The sequence below is a fragment of the Petaurus breviceps genome, unplaced genomic scaffold (genome assembly GCF_028583685.1).
Source record: "Petaurus breviceps papuanus isolate PSGF00001 unplaced genomic scaffold, PetGlider_PUasm1.0 90654, whole genome shotgun sequence".
NCBI classification, from domain to species: Eukaryota; Metazoa; Chordata; class Mammalia; order Diprotodontia; family Petauridae; genus Petaurus; species Petaurus breviceps.
Genome location: NW_027187301.1, coordinates 1,910,021 through 1,923,245, shown reverse-complemented (window position 1 = coordinate 1,923,245; position 13,225 = coordinate 1,910,021). Strand labels below are relative to the sequence as shown.

At 45.0% G+C, this 13,225-nt stretch overlaps 1 protein-coding gene across 1 annotated transcript in view; it reads left to right on the top strand.

Annotated features, from left to right (window-relative positions):
- ADCY5 (adenylate cyclase 5) overlaps positions 1–13,225 on the top strand; it is a 274,316-nt gene that overhangs the window by 202,895 nt on the left and 58,196 nt on the right. The window contains exons 5-8 of the mRNA XM_069064945.1: positions 1,202–1,329; positions 3,498–3,656; positions 5,325–5,466; positions 10,539–10,679. Coding sequence (XP_068921046.1) covers positions 1,202–1,329; positions 3,498–3,656; positions 5,325–5,466; positions 10,539–10,679 — 570 coding nt within the window. The remainder of the gene's footprint in view (positions 1–1,201; positions 1,330–3,497; positions 3,657–5,324; positions 5,467–10,538; positions 10,680–13,225) is intronic.

Sequence of the window (13,225 nt, the reverse complement as noted above, 5' to 3'; positions counted from 1 at the left end):
TGGTCAGGGTTTGGGGAGGGGAGAATCGGGATGGGAGGTGGGAAGAAAGGACATGTGGGCAAAAGCCTCAGGACTGGTGAAAGGAGAGGGGAGATGATGGTGCAAGCAGATGCAGACAGATGCTAACAGTCCCAGACCAGGACAAATTGTTCAAATGCACAGACGGGTTGGGGGGACTGGAGGAGCTACGGGTCACGGCAGACTTTCAGCTGCCACTGTACACACAGAGAGAGCGACAGCATCACAAGATCACAGAACCAGACAGTTGAAGAGCTGCAGGGGTTTTTAGATCTCATTTGGGCTCATTTTACAGATGAGGGAAATGCCTACGCATCACACCATCAGTCAACGCTTGATCATCTATACTGATGAAGGAGGGTGGTGCTGTGCCTAACCCCACTCACACACCCCAAAGTCACTTCTATTTATTTGGCGTTGAGTTGACTGATTGATTGAACAGCAAATTGGCCTCCCTGGTGGTGTTTGGCTCAGGACGATAAAATGAGTCTGCATTTTCACAGCTCCTACTATGGCTAGAAGTATATGTGTGTTGTGGTAAAGGAAGGGGGGGTGTTGATTGCTTAGATAATCCTCAAAAGCACAAGGGAGAGTTGAGTTTTAGCCCTGAGGGTGAATCTGGAACCTGTGGGCTAAGAGCGCATTCATTCATTAGGCTCCTGTTAACATAACATAACATAAACCAACAGTTAGTTTGTTTTACATAAGCTGTCACTAACTTTATAAAAGCCTTTGTAGAGGCCTTGAAAATACATTCATATTTTCATAACTATGTTTAAATCATGGAACCCACCTTCTTTCAAGTATTGGGGGATTTGGAGTTATAGTTGTAATCAGTCACAGGATTTGACTGTAAATAATGAATGTAAATAATGAACCCTTTACAAAAGAGTTACAAACAGTACCCTAATGAATGAATGTGTTAATTGTTCTTCCCTGAGGCCGTTAGATGAATGTGTAGTAGGGGGAGGGAATGTCCTTGGCCAGTCTTTCAGGCTCACGGGACCCCCTCTACCTGATAAGCCGGCTATGCTGGCTGTGGCTAGGGCCAGATCTGGACTCACTGCCCCTAAAAGGCAAGTTATTCTGGGCCTTACATGAAGCCACTTGTTTCCTTCTCTTCTCCCTTCCCCATCTCACTGCTGGATTTAAAAATAAAATTATATCTATTTTTCTCCTGTAGGAGAATCACTGTTTACGTATTAAAATCTTGGGAGATTGTTATTACTGCGTCTCTGGGCTTCCCGAGGCCCGGGCTGACCATGCTCACTGCTGTGTGGAGATGGGCATGGACATGATTGAGGCCATCTCGTAAGTAGAGTGTTCCTGAGGGGAGGGGGTCAGAGGGAGGGAGGAGATGCAGAGGAAGGAATGGTATAGATATTAGAGGAAACCAGAAAGAGGCAACCTTTCAGCGGTCAAATAGGCACACTCTTGGGTTTCTCTTCTTCTTGGGGTGCTCTTTTTCTGAGGTCTGGGCCCATTCTACCTCAGTGTGTCTTTTAAAATCAAGAATGTCAGAGAAACAAGGGACTCCTTTTTCAAGGAAACCTTTGAAGGAGCAGTGAGATGAGACCCCGTTTAAAAGTCAGGCTTAATGATGAAAAGGGTAATGACATCTGAAATCCAGGGTTAATCCAAACCTTCATCTGAATCTCTAGATAGGCAGGACAGATGTGATCAGCCCAGGGGTTCTTGTGACAAGGGCCTCTTTGGCAGGCTGGTGAAACCTACAGACCCCTTCTTAGAATTATGGTTTTAAATGATATACATAAGATTATAAAGGAAACCAATTACACTGAGATATAGTTATCAAAATCTGTTTTTTAAAGGTCAAGGACCCCAGGCTGAGAATCCCTGATTAACCTGAGGAATCCTTGAATTCATAGGGTTTAGAGATATTAACAGGATTTAGAGATATTAACAGCCATTAAATCCAATTCCTCCGTCTTACACATGAGGAAACTGAGGACCAGAGAGGTTTTACCCACAGTCATGTGGCCAGTGATTGGCATTCAGACCCAAGTCCTTGGACCCCAAATCTAAAGCCCATTCCATTGCATCCCAATGCTATGTAACCCGCCCCGGTGATGCCGAACCAGGTTAGCAAAGAGAAAAACCTGAGAAATAAGTAAGTATTGGGAATTACAGGGGCCAAGGAAGGTGACTAGGATCTGCCTGTGCCTGATTTGCAGAGTACTGTTCTCCATGACAAGAAAATTGATTGATCATGAGGCTTCCCTGCTGTGTCAGCCTCTCACTGTTGTCCTGGGAGTTACACATTTCAATAGCATACAGTAGCAGTATTGTCCAAGTCAGTGTAGTGTGCTACCCAGAATGCCCTTTCCTGAGCAGGCTGGACGAGTGTGTGGCCCCTTGTGCTGCTTCCTGGGAGCAGGCTGCACTCCTCTCAGGAGAGGATGTTTCATCTTCTTTCCCCTGTGGGTCTGCTCCTATTCCCCAGACCGGGGTAATAGCTAAAATGATGGTCTTAGTGATAGAAGACATCTAGAGATTATCTCATCTATCGCACCCCAATCTTACAAATGAGGAAACTGAGGCCTAGAGAGTTTAAGTGACTTGACTTTAAAAAATCATAGCTCAAAGTCAAAGAGCCAGGTTTTGACTTCAAATTCAGTTGGTACTGAGTTGGCCTCCCGGAATGGTGCCCTTCTAAATACCATGCTTTGCCAAGGAGTATTTAACGTATTCCTCCACTATCCAGCTTATTGGGAAGAAGTAGAGTGGTTTAGCTAGACCCAAACAATAGATAATCTACAAGTAATTTCTTGTGTTTCCTCCAAGTGCATTGTAGGAATATTTATTTGGCAGCAGTAAAAATTCCTTTCTAAATGATGCTTGGCTCCAGATTATATTAAAATGAGTTTGCATTTCCCAAGTGCACCCTAATTGACCAGTGAAAGACACAAGCCAGAAGTATTTGGATTAGAAGGAAAAGATAGGGCTCTAAATGAAAATACTGCTAGGCACATGTGTAGCTGCACCACCTTGTGGTCATGGTTGGACACTGCAGCTTCTGCCATCTTCTGATTGGGAAGAAAGCCCTCTCCCAAATAACATAGCAGCCCTATTTCCAGGTGGAATAGTCTCAGTGTCTTTATCCAGATAGAACCAGGGAGAGTGGCTCATTATCTCTCTTTTTTTATAACCCTCCTCCATCATTACAAATGTTTTGTCTCTTCAGCCTTAGTTCTTATCCCCCTGCCTTCCTCTCTCCTCCAAAGACTGTTCTTGACCCTCCTGAGGCCTTAGAATCACTGAAGCTTGGAATATTAGAGCTTTCCTTAAAAATCACCTGATCGAACCCTCCCAGTTTTTAAGCTTCAGCGACAAGTGACTTGGTTAAGGTCATAGCTAGTAAGTAATAAGTGGAGAAGCTGGGCCCTGACTCGGATGTCCTCCCATCTACCATTCTTTCCATGACACCACATTCTTCCTTACCCATCCTCCTTCTTCAGGTTGGTCCGAGAGGTGACTGGGGTGAATGTGAATATGCGTGTGGGCATTCACAGTGGCCGAGTACACTGCGGAGTGCTTGGGCTGAGGAAGTGGCAATTTGATGTCTGGTCCAATGATGTGACATTAGCCAACCACATGGAAGCAGGAGGCAAAGCCGGGTGAGTGACCCAACCTAGGCCAGTGGTGTTTGAGCTCACCAGTCAGCATCAGAGCTAGGCCTCAAAGCTCCTTGAACTGGGCTCTGCCAAGTCACTTTCACCTGGAATCAAAGGTTGGGGTAGAGATGAGTGAGGGGAGAGAACTGCTACTTCTGGGGGATGTCAGAATATTCAGGAGATTTGTTCATTCATACGTGCCCATGATACGAGGCACTCTTTGCATACTAAGTTTATAGCATCTAGTCCCAGCCCTCAAGGAGCATGGAGTCTAGTGGGACAGGAGGAGGGGTAGTGGTGTGCTGGTAAATAACCAGCGATCTTTTTATGATTTACCAATCTTTTATGATTAATCTGCATTCTTTACATTTTCTCCATCACATTCTTAAGTGTAGACAATCAACAAAACAACAAATCAAACCCTGATTTGTAGCATTTGATGATTTTTGAGCTTTTATAACAAGTCACCATAGTAGAAGGCAGATTGATGCACGTATAAGCCAAAGGAATACAGAGGAGCAAATCATTTCCAACTGGCTGGCACTTTGGAGGAGGTGACATTTGAACTGGACTTTGAAGAATAAGTAGGGTTTCAATAGTCAATACTCAACAAACATTTATTAAGCATCTACCTACTATATGCTGGATAATCTGCTAAGCACTGGAGATAAAAAAGAAGAAAAGAAAAGAATCCCCATCCTCAAGGAGCTTACAGTCTAAAGGAAGCTGGAAAGGTGGTGGGGAGGGGGCTTTGTCTTTCACTTTGGGCTTTTCTCTCTTAAAAGTCTAGTAGAGTCAGTATCTGACCCAAGAGTGAGCACTCCATTTCTGTAGAGTTGAACTGAACTGACTTCCTGGCAGAGAGAATGGCCTGAACCAAGCTGAAAGTTCAGGAAATAGTAAATGCAGATTGGCCAATACAGAAGGTTCCTGTAGGAGAGTAATGGGAGATAAGACTGGAAAGGTCAGCTGGGACCACATTGTGGAGAGTTTAAATGCCAGGCTAAAGAGTCTAGACTCATCCCTTTAACCAGTAACTTTATAATGTCTGGAAATTTCTCAGATCCCCATGATAGCTGTTACTGTTAGTATCTGTTGATTGAGAAACTATGCAGTGCCAGAAATTACTGTGAATTCAGCAGTGTTTATGTAGTTTATTTTTAAATAGGAATACATATAGATGCAATATTTATGATTTATTCAGTCTACAAAAGGCATGTTTGCCTATTTATGGATTCATGGACCACTTGCAATAACTCCATGTTCCCTAGGAGGTTCATAACTCACAGGTTTGTAACCGCTGAGCAGCGGGGCTGTAGAGAAGGGGAATGACCTGATCAGAGGAGGTACTTGGGAAAGATGAATCTGGTAGGAATTCACAAGACACATTCCAGGGCTGGGTGAATCTGCAAGCAGAGATAGGAGACTAATACAGTAATCTAGTTATGGGATGTAATGAATGACAGTGAGTTAGCAGGGAATAGAAAGGACGAACAGTTGGGTTGACGGGTTGATGGGGTGACATTAGGACTGGGTTTGAAGTTAGAATTTCACTTCAAGTTTAGGGGGTTTTAGGTCAAGCTTAAGGTCGTGGAGGGAGAAATGGTTTAAGATTGGTGTTGGTTCCAAATTGCACATCAGGCATTCACAATCATGTCTCTTGAACTGTAGGCGTATCCATATCACCAAGGCCACGCTGAACTATCTCAATGGTGATTATGAGGTAGAGCCCGGCTGCGGAGGTGAACGCAATGCCTACCTCAAGGAGCACAGCATAGAGACCTTCCTTATCCTGCGCTGCAGCCAGAAGAGGGTGAGTCGGAGAAAAGGAGGGGAGAGGAGCATGGCGGGCGTCCGCTCCATGAGAGTGCAGGGGACAACCCGCTACCCCCAGACTGGAGTTGAAACCCAATGTGGCTGTCCAGGGCAAACTGCAGAAACCTATCTAGGTCAAGAAATTTGCCTTCTCATGAACTTTGTAAGGTAAATTTAGTTAAGAGGGCCAGGGAAAGAGACTCCAGAACACTATCCAGTAGCAGGCAGAAGCAGACTTCAGAACTCTTGCAGGCTGCTACTGGGGAGGCCACTGCAGAGGAGGAAGAGGAGAAGGACTGAGGTGAGCCAGGAGCTGATCTCCTGAGTGTGAACGTAGGGTGAGGTCTAGTAACTTCCAATCTTCACGAATTATCCTTGGTGTGAAGATAAATCTTTTCTGTCCTGTTGAAGGGTAGCCAAGTGCTGTCAAGACTTTCCAATTGCAGTGCCCTGGGAGAAAGCCTCAGTCATTCCACCCTAGTTCCAATTCTGCTGCAGGATCCTCTTCATGGACGCTATTCCCCTTCTTCCCCCTGTTTCCTTCATAAAAGGACATGGTGCTTTGGATCCCAGAATACTCAGGGTAGTTGTCTCTGTCTAACCCAGGAAAACACCCCTCCTCCCTGCCCCCTACACACACAGAGTTTGGAGCACAGCACAATGAAGGGCAATTTAAATGGTCATAGGAAGTGGGGAAGAGCCTAATGTGATAGCTGCCCCAAACAATCAGAAGTCCTCGGTTTGGAAAGATGAGCCCTAAAGGCTTTGGAATAGGGGAACATAGACTTAATCACTAGGTCCCCAGTATGTTAGAATAAAGGACAGGCCCTTGAAGCGTCTGGGATAGAGCTAGAGTCAGAAAGACCTGAGTGTGAATCCTGATTCATACACTTACAAGCTATGTGACCCTGGGCAAGTAATTTAACCCATCTCAGCCTCAGTTTCCTTATCTGTCAAATGAACTGGAGAAGGAATTGGCAAGCCCACTCCAGCATCTTTGTCTAGAAAACCCCAAATAGGGTTGGGAAGAGTCAGAAATTACTTAAAAACAATTGAACAAATATATTGTGTGTGTATATATATATATGTATGTATGCAGCATATACGTCTGTGTATATATGTATGAATGAAGCTCTTTACAAAATTTAACTGCTATATAGATCTTCACTGTAAGCATTACTGTTATCACTATTGTTGTTGCAACTTAAAATAGGTAAACTAAGGACAAATAAAAGGAGGTATTATTTGACACAGTAGGTAAAAACTGTAGAGAAATTATTAACCTGATATGGTTCTGGGGTATTTCCAGTCCCAGGCTGAATCAGACCCTCTGTTTAATTTCATTAGGTTCATAAAGTAAGTAGCAGAAGGTAACATTCCCATTTGTGGTGACAGCTGGGAAAAACATAATGAGGTTATTAAAAAAAGTCTTTAGTGCTTATACCCTAAAGGCCAGAAGGGGGAGAATATTATTCCATGAAAGCCCATGTTATATAGGTCTACTGTGACTCTCACTCAGGGAGCTCACCTTTTCCCCTGAGTGTGGGCCTCTGACTAGAGATCTCTGTGTCTGTGTCTCTGCCTCTGTATCTTTCTGTGAGTGGTCCCTGATCCTTTATCTACCTCTATTTAATAGCTTTCTCTATCCTGTCCTTAATCTAAAAATCAATAAGCAGTCTCTCTTCTCCTCTCTTCCTCTCCCTTTTTCTTCCCTCCCCTTCTCTCCTTTTTTTCCTCCCCTCCCCTCTGGAAGCTTTCTGGCTAGAAGACTAAGATGCCAATTAAGCAGCAAACACATTTGGATGCTTGATTTGTAAACGTGGATTATCTAACCCACCCATCCTTTTGTACATTTGTAACTTTTCACATATTCGTCACTGGAAATTTCTCTTAGTTTCCCAGAAAGTTCTGAAGAGCTTTCCATTCTCACAAATGCTTTTGTCCATTTTTCCATATCCCTCGAATCTTTATCACCAAAATCATCTGCAGCTTTAAATTCTAAACCTTAATGCCCCTAAAAGAGCATTTCCATATAGAGAGCAGAACAGAAAAAGAAGATTCTCTATTGGGACTGGAAGTCTTCATATTATGCAGCTTTAAAAAAAAATGCACGGTAAAGTCTATGTGCTAGTTTCAGAATTGTATTCCTTTTTTGTGTTTCCTTCGGGACTTCCTACTTTTTCTTTCCTATATTTAAAAAAAGTTACAGTGACCCTCTTTTGGGGGGCATCATTATTGCTAACCTCCCCTCCCCCAGCTCTCCCCCTATTAAAGAGAAAGAAAAACAAAACCATTGTAACAAATAATGCAGGCAAGCGTAATTAAAATATCCAATAGCCTTGTCCAAAAATGTATGTCTCTGCCTTTCATGTCCCTCACCTCTTCACCAGGAGCAGGCTACAGTGCTTTCATCCCAGGTCCTCTAGAGACATGGTTGGTCTTGATTTGATCAGAATTCTTAAGTCCCCCTTCCCTCCCTCCAAGGTCATTGCCCTCTCCACTACATCAGAGCTGTCTTCATATGACGGCCCTTCCTGTCCTTAGCCTGAAGAATTTAAGTTGGAACTTCACCTGCCATTTTTCCTCTCCTCCACCTGCCCTTCACTGGGGCAGTTCTAGACCTAGGCCTAATCTATTCTAGAAGCATGGGTAAATATACATCTTGAGAACCAGAGATTGCATTTAAATGGCATAAGACATGAAGACACAGGGCAGCTAGGTGATGCGGTGAATAGAGCACCAGCCCTGGAATCAGGAGGATCAGAGTTCAAATCCAGCCTCAGACATTTGACATTTAACTAGCTGTGTGACTTTGGACAAGTCACCTCAATTGCCTTGCCTTCCCCCTTTCCCCCCCCCAAAAAAAAAAGAAGTGAAGCCTTGTCTCCAGGCATCCAGTCTCTTCTGTGGCCTTCCCTGAGGTACGATGCATTTTGCAGAGCTCCTGGGGCATATCTTCTAAAGACCAGGACATGGATTGGACAGTTTGCTCATGGGCTCGGGTGCCTTTTTTTCTTTTCCCTTGCTTAAGTGACTTGCCCAAGGTCACCCAGCTAAGAAGTGTCTGATGTTGAATTTGACCTCAGGTTATCCTAACTTCAGACCCAGTGCTCTAACCACTGAGGTACCTAGCTGCCTTGTGAATGTTAGGGGTGGGGGGAGGTGGGGGAACGTTGGCATAGGAACACAGGGACAAGACTACCAAGGAAGAATCATGGACTAGAGGAAAGAGTCCTAGCAGTGAAGTCAGAGGACCTAAGTTCAAATCCAGCCTCCGATACTTTGTGCCTGCGTGACCTTAGGGAAATCACTAACCTCCCTAGAGCTGTTTCTTCATGTATAAAGTGAGTGGGTTGAATTAGCTAGCCTTAGAGATCCCTTCCAACTTTAGTCCATAAAGTCTAAAGCTACTTAAGGCATGGAGACACCCCCAAAGTTGTTCTTTTGGAAAAAAGATGACTCCTAGAGGTGTGTCAAGGACAACTTGGGGGGAAGGGAGAAATCCCAGCCACCCTGCTCCTTCTCTTCCTGACAGCAGACCAATTTGTAAGGCCGTATTCACTGTGACCCAACCAAGCCAGATGGAATGTGTCCTTTGAAAGTCTGGTGATTAAGGCTACTGGACTGGGGAGTGGGAAGGGGAAAGGTTCCCAGAAGGCAGAAGAACATTTAGAATGTCACTGGACCATTGGGACCTTTGGGTGGGGAGGGGAAGAAAGAGAGCAATTGCATTACTCATTCCTTCCATCCCTGAGACATAAAGCTCAGGGACCTTAGGCATGTTCTAATCCAGAGACTCTAACTCTTTGGGGTCCTGGATCCTTTTGTCTGGCTGGTGAAGCCTGTGGGCCCCTTCTCAGAAAACTGTTTTCAAAAGAATAAAATAAACACAAAGGAAATCAATTATAGTAAAATACAATTATCAAAGTATTTTTTAAGTAAAAGTTCATAGACCTCAGATTCAACCCTTTTGTCACATGGGAGAGGAAGATGCTTGCCCATGGTCACATTTGAAGTAAGTGGGAGAGTGGGGCCTGGCGTTCAGGGGCCAGACGGGCTCCTTCAGCTCATTCCTCTTTTTCAGACCCTTGGGGCTGGGGATACAGAGTCCAGAGAGAGAGAGAAAAGGAGGAGGAGTTGTGTGAGGAAGAGATAGAGCAGAAGTGAGAACAAATCCCCCCTATGCACACACTTGGAAAAGCTCCCTGTCTGATGGGGGTGGCTTGATTCCAGTCCTCAGATATACACCTTTAGAGCTAGACAGGACCTGAGAAATCATGGACTCCTAGCCCCTCATTGTACAGATGAGGAAATGGAGGCCCAGAGAGGTTAAGAGACTTGCCTAGGTTCACACAGATAGTCTGTGGCAAAACTAGAGTTTGAACCCATGTCCCCCAACTCCAAACCCAGTGTTGTTTATTGTTTAGTTGTTTTGGTTGTGTCTGATTCTTTGTGACCTGTTGGGGATTTATTTGGCAAAGACACTGAAGTGGTTTGTCATTTCCTTCTCTAGTTCATTTTATGAGGAAACTGAGGCAGAGTAAGTGACTTGCCCAGGGTCACACAGATGATAGTAAGGGAGGCCAGATTTGATCTCACAAGATAAGTCTTCCTGACTCCAGGGCCAGCACTCTGTCTGGCCTAGCTTTTCTTTTTGTCATGCTGTCTCAAGCTATGGGGCACACTTTTCCTCAAAGGAAAATCCCCATTTCCCACCTGTCTTTCTGATTCTTCTCATTATGATGTGGGTTATAGTGAAGAACACACATAGATATTGCCTGCCCCTTAGGTGATGGCGATTCTGATATATTCCTAGCCACAAATGTACAGGACAGATGGCTATGCAGACCACTGTGCAGACAATTAAACAAGTTTAATGAAATAAAATAAGCCAAAGGATCAGGGGAGGAAATGGGCCTCGCTAAGTCGGCAGGATGAATCAGCCTCTGGAGAAGGGCTCTCATCTTCTTCTAGTGCTCAGATATCAGGGCTGATGAAGGGAGGGTGGTTACCTGCATAACCAAGGTACCTTTCATTCTCACACTGATTCTAACTGTGCTTTTTCTCCAGAAAGAAGAGAAGGCCATGATTGCCAAGATGAATCGTCAGCGCACCAATTCCATTGGGCACAACCCCCCACCCTGGGGTTCTGAGAGGCCCTTCTACAACCCCCTGGGGCCCCACCAGGTCTCGAAGGAGATGAAGAGGATGGTTAGTTACCAATGAGATGGCCGTGGGAACTGGGGGTGGGTGGGGCTGGGGGGGGTTAGGGAGAAGGGAGAGGGGAGGGGCATCATTCATCAGAGACTGGATAGCAATAGTAATCCATTACATTTACAAAAATACTTTCAGTTTTTCAAAGTGGTCTCACATGCATTACCTTATTCTATCCCCAAACCAAACTGAGAGCTCGGATTTATTCTTCTGACTTTATACAACAGGTGGGAAAAAGAAAGAGACTAAGCATTTGCTGCATGCCTACTATGTGCTTTACAATTGTTTACCCATTTGATCCTCACAACAGCCCTGTGAGGTAGGCACTCTTACCATCCCCATTTTACAGTTAAGGAAGCACGAGTGCTCTGCACAGACCAGGTGATGCTGAATTGTTTTTCACTCCTATCAGATTCTTTGTGACCCCATTTGGGGTTTTCTTGGCAAAGATACAGGAGTGCTTTGCCATTTCCTTCTCCAGCTCATTTTTACCGATGAGGAAAATTAGGCAAAACAAGGTAAAGTGACTTGCCCAGGATCACACAGCTAGAAAGTGTCTGAGGCCAGATTTGAACTCAGGTCTTCCTGACTCCAGACTCAATGACCCACTCCTGCTCTAGCATAATGGTGGTATAATGATACCACCAAGTTGCAGAGAAGAAATAGAGCCCCAGAGAGAGATAACTTCTAGGTCATCTTGCCTAGGGTAGAGTCAAGCCCAGAACCAGCTTCTCATTACAGATGGGGGGCTTTTGCCATCCAGTCCCATGGCTGCAGAGCTCACTCTGCCAGGCTTGGGCTGGTCTCTGGCACCTGCCAAAGCCTCAAGCTGTTTGTTGGCAGCATTTGGCATCTGGCGAGGCCTTTCTCCTCTAGTCTGCGGGGAAGAAACGTGCCAGGTGTTGCTGGTGTCTGCTGTATTTCCCAGGCAACTGAAATTTCTCCTGAGCACCACTACTGCCTGGAAACTGTCACTGTGATGCTTCCCAATGCTTTCTGTGCTTTGGAAAGTCCCTAATCAGCCACAGCGCTCCCTCAGTGGGGAAGGGGCAGGGAGGCCTGAAAAAAGCAGAAGCCAAAGGGGATTTATTTACTGGGTTCTGAAGCCTGTTTCAAGAGCACCCCACCACTTTGGGGCTGGGGGAATCACTATACATCACACAGCAGGGGTTCATCCATGCTGAGGGGCATGATGAAATGCATGTGCCTGCATTCCTGTAGTGAAAACTGGAGAAGAAAGGAGAAACAAAAGAAAGGGATGGAAGTGAAAGCAGAAGGGAGGGGGGGGCTATGGGGAAAGATGAATTATAATGAAATTTTTTTTCCTGTAAGAAAACTTAGTTTTTCAGATTCATTTCCTCTGTTCAGGGGGATAATCAAGGCTTCTCTCAGTGAAGGCCCCACTCACCCTAAGAACAAGTGAGCAAGGAAGGTATGAGAGTGAAGGGCTGTCCCGCCTTTCTGCTTATGCAGGCCCAGTGTTGAGGTATTAGGCAGGGGAGGATCCTGGTGTCAGATGATGCTGAGCTCCACAATAGGAGGGATTAAAGCTAGAGAGAGAGAGGGACAGGAGAGCTCAGTGCCTGAGAAGACAACTGTTTATACCCTAGTGAGGCTGCTTGAACACCCAAATCTTAAAAAATTGCTGATGTGGACAGTGGAGATTGGGCTCTAAAGGGATGATCCAAAGACTCTCTAATGGACGTGTTGGTGATGGCGCTTACAGCCCCTAAGTACAAATACCCAGCAGGTCCATCCCCAAGCGTCGTGTCCCCTTCAATCCCTTCATTCTTCTTCTTTTTGAGAGACTGACTTCTTTAATAATTGAGAATAACAAAAATCTTCATTCATACAAAAATATAACTTTTAAAAATTGATGCCTTTTTTGGGTAACATAACAGTCATTTCTTGCTGTGCTAACTTCCCTATATCCCCAACTCCCAGGTGTGCTTATGTGAGCATGTGCACACAACACATTCAGTACCTGTGCACACACAATCACACACACATGCAGTGTACATGTATGCACATATACACATGTATATACACACATACACACTCCAAAACCTCCCTTGAAACCAAGGAAAACGGCCAGGGAAAACTTTGCTACACAGGATAGTCTCCTGCCTCTCAAGGGAGAGGGAGGAGACATGCAAAACAGCTTTTCCAAATGCACAATTTCTCGTCTTTGCTGCTCTCTGTTCCCCTTCCTTTGTTTTTCCTCTCTTTGCCCTTATTTTCTCTTCCTTTGAATAGTTTGTCTCTCTCCTCCTCTAATTCTCTTTCATTCTGTTTCTTCCCTTCCTTCATCTCTATCCTATTTTCCCCTCTCTTCCCTCCCCACCTTCTCTTTCCCATTTACCTCTGTCCTTCCCTGCTTTTTCTGTCACTTTTCTTCCCATCATCCTTTCTCTGCTACATCCCCCGCCTCTGCCATCTTCTGCCAAACTTGTCTCTTCCCTGCTCTCTCTCTCTCTCTCTCTCTCTCTCTCTCTCTCTCTCTCTCTCTCTCTCTCTCTCTCTCTCTCTCTCTCTCTCTCTCT